General features: G+C 36.0%; 1 protein-coding gene across 3 annotated transcripts; it reads right to left on the bottom strand.

Moving 5' to 3' along the window:
• Positions 1-1,078: 1,078 nt before the first annotated feature.
• On the bottom strand, positions 1,079-7,896 carry LOC106074093 (uncharacterized). Of its 3 annotated transcripts, XR_008776709.1 has the most exons (5): positions 7,494-7,754; positions 5,953-6,017; positions 5,109-5,334; positions 3,110-3,252; positions 1,079-1,556 (listed from the first exon to the last, which is right to left on the bottom strand). XR_008776709.1 is itself a non-coding variant. In XM_056021724.1 (4 exons), the coding sequence occupies exons 2-4, from the start codon at positions 5,170-5,172 to the stop codon at positions 1,323-1,325; spliced, it is 441 nt and encodes a 146-aa protein (XP_055877699.1). In that variant the 5' UTR covers positions 5,173-5,334; positions 7,772-7,896; the 3' UTR covers positions 1,082-1,322. The 3 variants fall into 3 exon arrangements, 2 of the variants coding, with proteins under 2 accessions (XP_055877699.1, XP_055877698.1); XM_056021724.1 differs by lacking the exons at positions 5,953-6,017; positions 7,494-7,754 and adding an exon at positions 7,772-7,896 and having other exon boundaries at positions 1,082-1,556; XM_056021723.1 differs by lacking the exon at positions 5,953-6,017 and having other exon boundaries at positions 1,082-1,556; positions 7,494-7,748.
• Between the last annotated feature and the right edge of the window lie 605 nt (positions 7,897-8,501).

An 8,501-nucleotide genomic window follows, 5' to 3' on the forward strand; every position in this document is an offset into this window, starting at 1 on the left:
GAAAATTATCCATATTTCTGCATCTTTATTTTTCTCTTCACAGATGTTTATATTCCGCATTTTAAAAAAAAAAGTACACAAGATATAGATATAAATTAACAACCAATGCTGAGTAAATACTTTAAGAATAAGGTCAAACACTTTATTTTCTATTTATTTCTTCCAAGAGATCACGCGAACCTCTTTTAGTCATGAACCACTGTGGTTGTAATTTGCCACATATAGAGTTGTTTAGGTCTGCGCAATCCACATTGCATTTTAAAATGATATAGTTCAGACTGGAGGCATTGCAGTGTGTCACAAGTCCTACGTAATGACGAATCACCCCCCGAGTAAAAAAGCAGCTACCTCTCAAAATTTCACGTTGCAATGTTCACACAATGTAGGACAATGACTGCAATGGAAACGCAGACGACTTAAATAAACCTCCAGAAGACAACGGCTTTGTCTGCACGAGATGCGGAAAAATGTGCAGGTCACAACTGGGTTGGCGTAGTCATGTGAAACACTGCACTGACCTTTGGAGACATTGCCATTATTATGTGCTGATAATCTTCTGCTGACGATTTGCTCACCTTGAAGGGACTGCACTCGGTAAAACAATTGAAACATCTTTTAGACACATTCTGGAAATCACTGCTGAGAAGCCAGATGTGACCACCTAACTTACAATGAGATCTTTTCTCGATTTTTCAGTTTCTAACTTTGGGTAGTAATTGAAAGGAAAGTTTAATTATACTTCCTTTTCTAGATAGTTCACATCCTCTAGAAATAAATTTAAAAATAGACGAGACATTCATTCACGGAAAATAAGAAGCCATACGAGTATCACTTGGTATAACTTGAAGTACCTTTAGAGTGAAAAGCACCTCTTTGGTCGAACTCGCAACAAAGCTTACAATGCTAGGTAATCGGACTATATGGCATAAAAATAAACTAGTAATCGGACTATATGGCATAAAAATAAGCTAGTAATCGGACTATATGGCATAAAAATAAGCTAGTAATCGGACTATATGGCATAAAAATAAACTAGTAATCGGACTATATGGCATAAAAATAAACTAGTAATCGGACTATATGGCATAAAAATAAACTAGTAATCGGACTATATGGCATAAAAATAAACTAGTAATCGGACTATATGGCATAAAAATAAACTAAGATGAAGAAAAAAACAATTTAAATTGTAATCGACAGCAACTCATGAAGGCGAAAAAACGTCATCATGCCTGACATATATTGCATAAATAGCTTCATTAATCAATAATATTCAAGTGTATATTTTCATTCGCATCTGTAGTCCCATTCCAAAGGCAATTTCAAATGTACTTAATTATGAAGACTACTGACACAATTAGTTTCTGTATAGTCCATGGAATGAACAGTTCTGCGTTATGAATTGATTTCGCAAGATTGTCAGCGTTACACAACGACTCCGAACAGCAGGAAAAACACTCCAAATACAGGCCAGTGTCCGTGCAGCCTGGCGTGCACTGGTCATCACATCCACGCTCCAAGCTGGTCAGTTTGTCCTCCGTGTGCAGTCTACGTACCTAAAGATGAATACAGAAGTAGATTAAAAGATATCAGGGAACTAAATCCACACAAATGTGAATCACAAGGAGATGTTTTTGCCTATAGACTGTAAATAAAAAACAACAACATTGGCATCTGTATTGTGTAAACTTTGTGAGAAAAGTCTAATAAGCTTTAAATTGCAGACTACTTTTCACTGTTATGAAAATGAAAAACAATCAGCAGGGGAAACATTCTATTGCTATAAACACAAGAATACATAGCCTACATTTTAGTTGAATCCTAATGTTGTCTTGAAGTGAGGACATAGAATAGATATCGAGGTAGTGAAACATGCATAGGCTCTATGACCATTTTTTTTTGGGGGGGGGGGGAGGGGTAAGCCTTCTGGAAGAAGGTTTCCTTGGTTCTTTTTCAAAAGCATTTTTTTTTAAAGTTGCAGAGTCTGAATTGTAACTCGACATTCCGTGATGGAAAGCATACACACTAGCCACTAAGCTGTACGAATACTGATAAAAATAGAGGATTTCATGGTCATCTCTAGTTACTTATAAATTTTTAGCCAACGACCAAATTCTTTACACGAGGCTAACTCACCTTAGCTAGTACTGTCTGTAGATAAAATAAATTTAATTAAATACGACTCATTGCCCTATAGATCGCAAGGTATGAAAGGGAAACTACTTTTAATTGATAACATAATTATCTTATCTTCTTATATAATACAGACGTTACTTCAAAAAAAGAAGATGATCACGTCCTACGCGTCATGCATTTAGTCATGCATATTAACCAATGACTTAAATTCTGCCAAGTCACTGGTTTTCCTGGCTAGCTCAGGCAACCCATTCCATGCTCTAATAGCACTAGGGAAGAAGGAGTATTTGTACAAATTTGTCCTAGCATATGGGACGAGGAATGTGCCTTTATCTTTGTGTCTTTCAGAGTATTTTATTAAATTTTGTTTTTGTATTTGAAGATTATGGTTCAGTGTTTTATGTATTATTGCTACTTTACTTTTGAGCCTTCTGTCCTGAAGGCTTTCTAAATTTAGTGATTTTACTAAAGGTGTTACTCTAGTCAAATGTGAATATTCGTTTGTTATGAATCGCACTGCTCTATTTTGTGTCTGTTCTAATTTCTTAATGTTTTCTTGAGTTGAGGGGTCCCAAACAGAGGATGCATATTCTATTATTGGCCTAACCAAGGTTAAATAACATTTTAGTTTTATGTTCTTATTTGATTTATAGAAATTTCTTTTAATAAATCCTAATGCTTTGTTTGATTTTTTTGTAGTTTCATCAATATGTGGATTCCATGACAGTTTTTCATTTATTATAACACCTAGGTTATTTGCGTTTTTAGTCTGTGTTACTGGTTTGCCATGAATAAGATAAGTGGCATTAATTTGTTTTAGTGAGTTTTCCGATTGATTCGTGCGTTGTCATCGACGATAAATGATGTTCCAAAGTATCAACTTGAAACGAGAAAGCTGAATGGGAGAAATAACGTGTACAAGATTTGCACCAGACAAACAGATTGAGTTGATATATTCTCTGCTGCTACCTACTTTACAAAATGGTTGATGCTGACCACATATCTCAACAGGAATTTCACTGGCGTTCACAAACGTTACACAGTCGACAGATGGTTGCCCATTATAACATGTAAGGCAACTCAAACTTGTGTTGTACATTACTGAATGGGACATAACTGAGGAAAGTAAAAGCAAAAATTATTTAAGCACTAGCCCCCTTTCACAAGTAGGCATAGACAGTTAATAAACTCAAAAAAATATTTTCATGCACTTTTTGAATAAGCCTAACTCAGGGGTTCTCACCCCTAGGTAAAAAAAAGCTACATAAATTCATATATTACATATGTAACAAACGTTAATTAAGCATTTTGTTGAAAGAATTTTTATTAAGATTATAACTTTTTGAGCACAATAAAAAGTAAAAAAAAATAAATTGATGACTTGGATGAGGTTGATTAGATTTTATGAGTGAATTTATGCCCGGAACAAATTTGGAGTCGCTTTATATGTTTTTGTAACCAGAATTTGTAGTTTCCTTGTTTAGACATTGGTTTAAGTTCCTCATATGTGGATATTTCAATAAGCTGCTCCTGCAATAATATGGGAAACCGGGAAATAAAAGAGGTAGAAAATAGAAAAACTAACTGGACGTTTTTCCCCACAACATTATTGTTTCGTTAGAATTAGGGTTACATTAAAATGTTTTTCCCTCGTAGTTTTATACATCATACAAAACTTAGCCATAGGATTTCGTCTGTTTGTTTTACATGTTTCAAATGTTCCTTTAGATTCGAAGATTATTATATTCTGTTATGACATGATAAGAAATTAGTTATTTGTTTCGGGAATAGGGTAAAGTTTTACTTAGCGACGATGACGTAAAGTTGGTTAAAAAACAAGAACACTCTAAGTGACGCTAAAAGGAAGACGCTTCTTGTAGAGCAGTAGAATAGATACGGATTTACGGACATCGGACGATTCCCTTCTTGATTATTAAATATATTTGTAGAACAACATCAGCGTCGACTACATATTTGATTGTTTCGGCCTTTCGCCGGTGTTACTGAAGTAGTTTGAGTTACGCATTACTTCCAGTCAGACGTAGATCTACACTAGATATATTTCCAAGAATCAACACCGCGCGGAAGCCTTAACAATTCAAGCCCAAACCTCCAGCAGGATGGCGGGGGACAAGGTTGGCGACCAAAGTCCAGAGTGCATACCACCGAGGCCATTCGTTTTAGAAGGCCTCAGCAGTGACTTGCAACGTCGCAACCTGTAGGCAGTGGAGACCAATAGCTCGTTGCCGCGTCGTACAGACCTAAAGATATCAGTCAGCGGGTATTCCCTCATTTGCAAGAGTTAAATCAAGGATAAAAATAGATCCATACTTTTGGACACCGTCTTCTAAGTCTGGATCTATAGGCCTGTTACCCCATTTTATCAACTCTGACTGGCATAGAGGAAAGTAGCTGGCAGTAGATGATCTCTGGAAGAGACAGTTGTAGAGCTGTCACAAAGGGTCCATGACAAACATTTGAGACTCAAAGAAAAGCCATTATTGAAAAACAGGCGCAGAAGACGGAAGAAAAGTGAGACCGCCAGCAGCAGACGATGGCTTTGTCTGCACAAAATGCGGTTAAATATGCAGGTTTTCGTAGTCATTTAAAAACTGCACGAAATGGAAGACATTGCCTTATGTATACATGCGCTTAACCAGAATTTTTTTCCAAAAGGGGGGGGGGAAGAGGATTTAGGCAGAGTACAAAATTTTCATTTTTTTCCCTATAATTTATTAGTAATCGAGATAATAGCTAATCGCTCATACAAAGAGCCATCAGCTTAATATAGCCTAAAGGAGGAATTGTCTTAAAAAAAACAACACTTTTTAAAAATGTTATTTGTTCCATTATTAGTCAGGAGTCAGGACATCCCATTATTAAACGATTTCACTGTTTAAAAAAAACCGTTAGAGAACCTCACATGCTGAAGATCTAACGTGAACTTCCCCCAGCATCAATATACAACTCACTGTTGTGGGCCGCAAGTTGCTGCAGCCAGACCCAGAAGAACGCTCTCAAGAGGTTGCCTCCCATCCTAGCTCTCTATCTTGATAAAATTGCCTTTAGTGTTAGCGTTGCTATGGTGATATTATAAATGATATCTCATTTCTAATCAGTGTCTGTTTACCCTCTTGACATTATGGGCTCTGACGATGTTGACATTTGCAGAGATCGTATGCATGGCTTCTTTCGACTCTGAAAATACAAAGCGTTAATAGCGAAACAAAAAAAAACACACAATTAATAGCAGCAAACATTGGCCCATTCTAGTTCATTGGTTTTAAAAATAAAAAGCAAAGGGAAAGAATTGATATTTCGTTACATTGCAACGTTAAAAAACTCACCTAATTTAATTAAAAAGGTAATAGATTAGATCTTTAAAAAATGTAAACAAAAAGTAGGCTTGTAGGCCTAATAAATCATATTTTCTTTTTGCGTAATGAATAGATATAACCACAAGCTTACACAAAATTGTTGAACATTTTGTTAACTCTTTTTCTCTCCTAATCGACGATACCATCGTTGAATTTTACCTCATTAAATTAAATTAATGTTTATTTTTTTAAACTTGACTTTGAATTATATAAAAAGAGCATGCATTCCCCTTTAATTCTATACCAAATACAACATTTTTTGATAACAATCAACAAAGCTATTGAAGCCCGATCATAACAGGGGTAGTTAAATAGTAATGAGCAAAATGAAGAATTCCTTCAAAACGTGGAAAAATTATTACGGAGAGAAAGAGTTAAAAATGTTGCAGAAGTGGTTTGAGCTAAACCAATTCTAATTCTGAAATAAGAATAAACAAACCTTATGGTTCAAGGGTAGCAGTGATACACATTGTTGTTTAAAAAAATAATTTTCCACAAAAGCTTCTGTTGAAGAGAAAACAATCTGCTTTTTTTTTTCTAGTCTAGGTAAATGACGCGTAGGACGTAATCATCTTCTTTTTTTAAGTAACGTCTGTATCATATAAGATAAGATAATGTAGGCCTATTTACTACGCTGTTCACAAAAATTTTTAGTAATCCTTACTTATTTGTAAGTCGTTATAACAATGGGCTTGTAATTTATATAAACAAAAATGTCTGCCAGTGTATTGTCTTTAACTACCCTTTCTCGATTACTGTTTATCTATCTTATTCCCCACCCCCCATCTGTGTTTATCTCCCTTTCTCAATTTCTCTCTGCGAATATTTCTTCATTCTTTCTTGCATCTGTTTCTCTTAGCTTTCCACCCATATCCAAAACCAATTTAAATGCAAGGCATTGTTTAATAAAGACCTTGATTTATTACATTGCCTCTTTATTAGAGTACGTTTTCCAGTTACCGCTCACTGAAACAGAAGACAAAAGTTACACTAATTATATAGGTAAGTGCGAGATATTAATTATATAACAATAATATGTTTACATTTATAAGGTTATAGTTCTACATTTGAAGAGGTTATAGGTTAGGGGTCAGGGGCGGACTGGGTGTCGAAATCGGCCCGGGCATTTCTATACAATCCGGCCCATAACTTGTATATCATACGATGGGCATCCAATTCTAGGCCTACTTGTACTCAAAGTCATTATGTCAAGTTTGATAATGTATCGATATGCATGCATACAGTGAACTCTAAACCTTTATAGAAATAACGGCCTTATGTTGAATTTTTAATCCCTAGATGTGTAGGCCCTAAAAGGATGAAGCCTACCACTAGCACTATCTACGGATGAAGGCAATCACATTATTACTGAAAATGTGTTAGATTAAAATAATATTACACTGTAGAGTGTGTGAATGTTGTTTTTTTAACACAAAGCTCAGAGGGCCCCTTTTATAAAACCTTTAACAATTTGATGCGTGCCATAGTGTCATCATGAGGCCCTTTCGTGGCCTACCAGCCCATTAGTGAACCGGCCCACCGGGCATTTGCCCGAATGCCCATATAGCCAGTCCGCCCCTGTTAGGGGTAATAGGCTAACATTTGTGTTAGGCCTATATGTTAATCTTTTCAAGAATTAGAAGTCTACATTTTTTTTCTAAATATTATGTCTAATAAAATCGATTTATTATACAAACCGATTTTTTTAAGCGGGAGGGAGGGGGTTCTCTCTAGCCCGGGTTGTATTAATAGAATTCATACCAAAACCTCATAATCAAAATTGCTTTTAACAAATTCATCATTTGGCCAAATTTTACAACTTAATTTTAGAAGAAGGCATATTTGACTTTACAAGTTTACAAGTGCATATTGGAGATGTCACGTATTTCTGTGAAGCTCAGCACATGCGCCATCTGCCATCAATAAATGTTTAAATGTCAAATGTACTTATAAAAAATGTTCCGAGTCTTTGTCACTTACATAAAACCGCCAGTGATGATGTAAACAAACATATGTTAGCTCCGCGAAGAACACAGAGAAAGGCTGATCATTAAATCATTTAGCAACACACACTCACGAATCTCAGAATAGATTACAACATTCGACTGGCTTTTTTTTTCCCCCTTTCTTTTAAATGAAAGGCAAACGTCGAAGAGTTGTCAACATTTTTCAAACGATTGCTGAGCATTCGTGCTTTCTCTCCCCTCTCCCATAATGCATCTTCCATGCTTTTTCGAAAACCTTTATCCGTTACAGACCTCTTACTCTGGAATTCAATGCTGCTGCCGAAAATCTATTGCGATATAGCGAACAAAAAGAGGGTGAAAAAAAAAATGTAACAAGAAAATCGAGACAGTTGGCAGTCGTTGAGGTCATGTGCTCTAGAAAGGCTTGTTTCTTCATAGCACCATTAACAAAAGAGAAGTTACTTCCCCTACTCCATTTTTTTTTTCGACTCGAATGGCAGGCTGGACGAACTGATCGATATCCCAGTAGACCCAGAGCGTGTAGGCTTACACTTCTATTGGGTTGGTGAATGATCACGCACACATTCAAAGAAGTTTACAGTATCATGGTCGCGAGGGACAAAAAAAGAAGGTTTCCTTAAAAGTAAAACTGCCATAAGTAAGCAATTTCAAACAACCAATATATAGTACAAAAAAAAAAAGTAGTTACGTGGAGATTTCGAATATGTTGCAAACGCCGCTAATCTCAAAATAAAAAACAAGGTTACAAAGACAGTTTGTGTGGAAACACAAACTCAAAATCGGCCCCCAAAGTGGTCCACCCAGGCAGGTTTCAATATTTTCAGAAGAATATCAGAATGAAATTCTTCAAAAGGCACAAACAGAGAAGAATGGAGAAAGAAGGTTGACAGATCCTGTGTGGTGCCCCAATGGTCCAGCAGAGCAAGGGATAGGTAAAAGTGAATGTGAAGTTAAATGTGAACCTGGCCTAACTGATGCCTTATAATGAGTATCTCATTGA

The sequence above is a fragment of the Biomphalaria glabrata genome, chromosome 2 (genome assembly GCF_947242115.1).
Source record: "Biomphalaria glabrata chromosome 2, xgBioGlab47.1, whole genome shotgun sequence".
Taxonomy (NCBI): Eukaryota; Metazoa; Mollusca; class Gastropoda; family Planorbidae; genus Biomphalaria; species Biomphalaria glabrata.

Excerpts from the sequence above, each read along its gene's own strand:
- LOC106074093 (XM_056021724.1), bottom strand. The coding sequence starts at position 5,172 with ATGGGAGGCAACCTCTTGAGAGCGTTCTTCTGGGTCTGGCTGCAGCAA. Across the intron at positions 3,253-5,108 it reads GCAACTTGCGGCCCACAACA|TTATGTCCCATTCAGTAATG; the intron begins GTGAGTTGTATA and ends TACTTTCCTCAG. Across the intron at positions 1,557-3,109 it reads AGCATCAACCATTTTGTAAA|GTACGTAGACTGCACACGGA; the intron begins GTAGGTAGCAGC and ends ATTCATCTTTAG.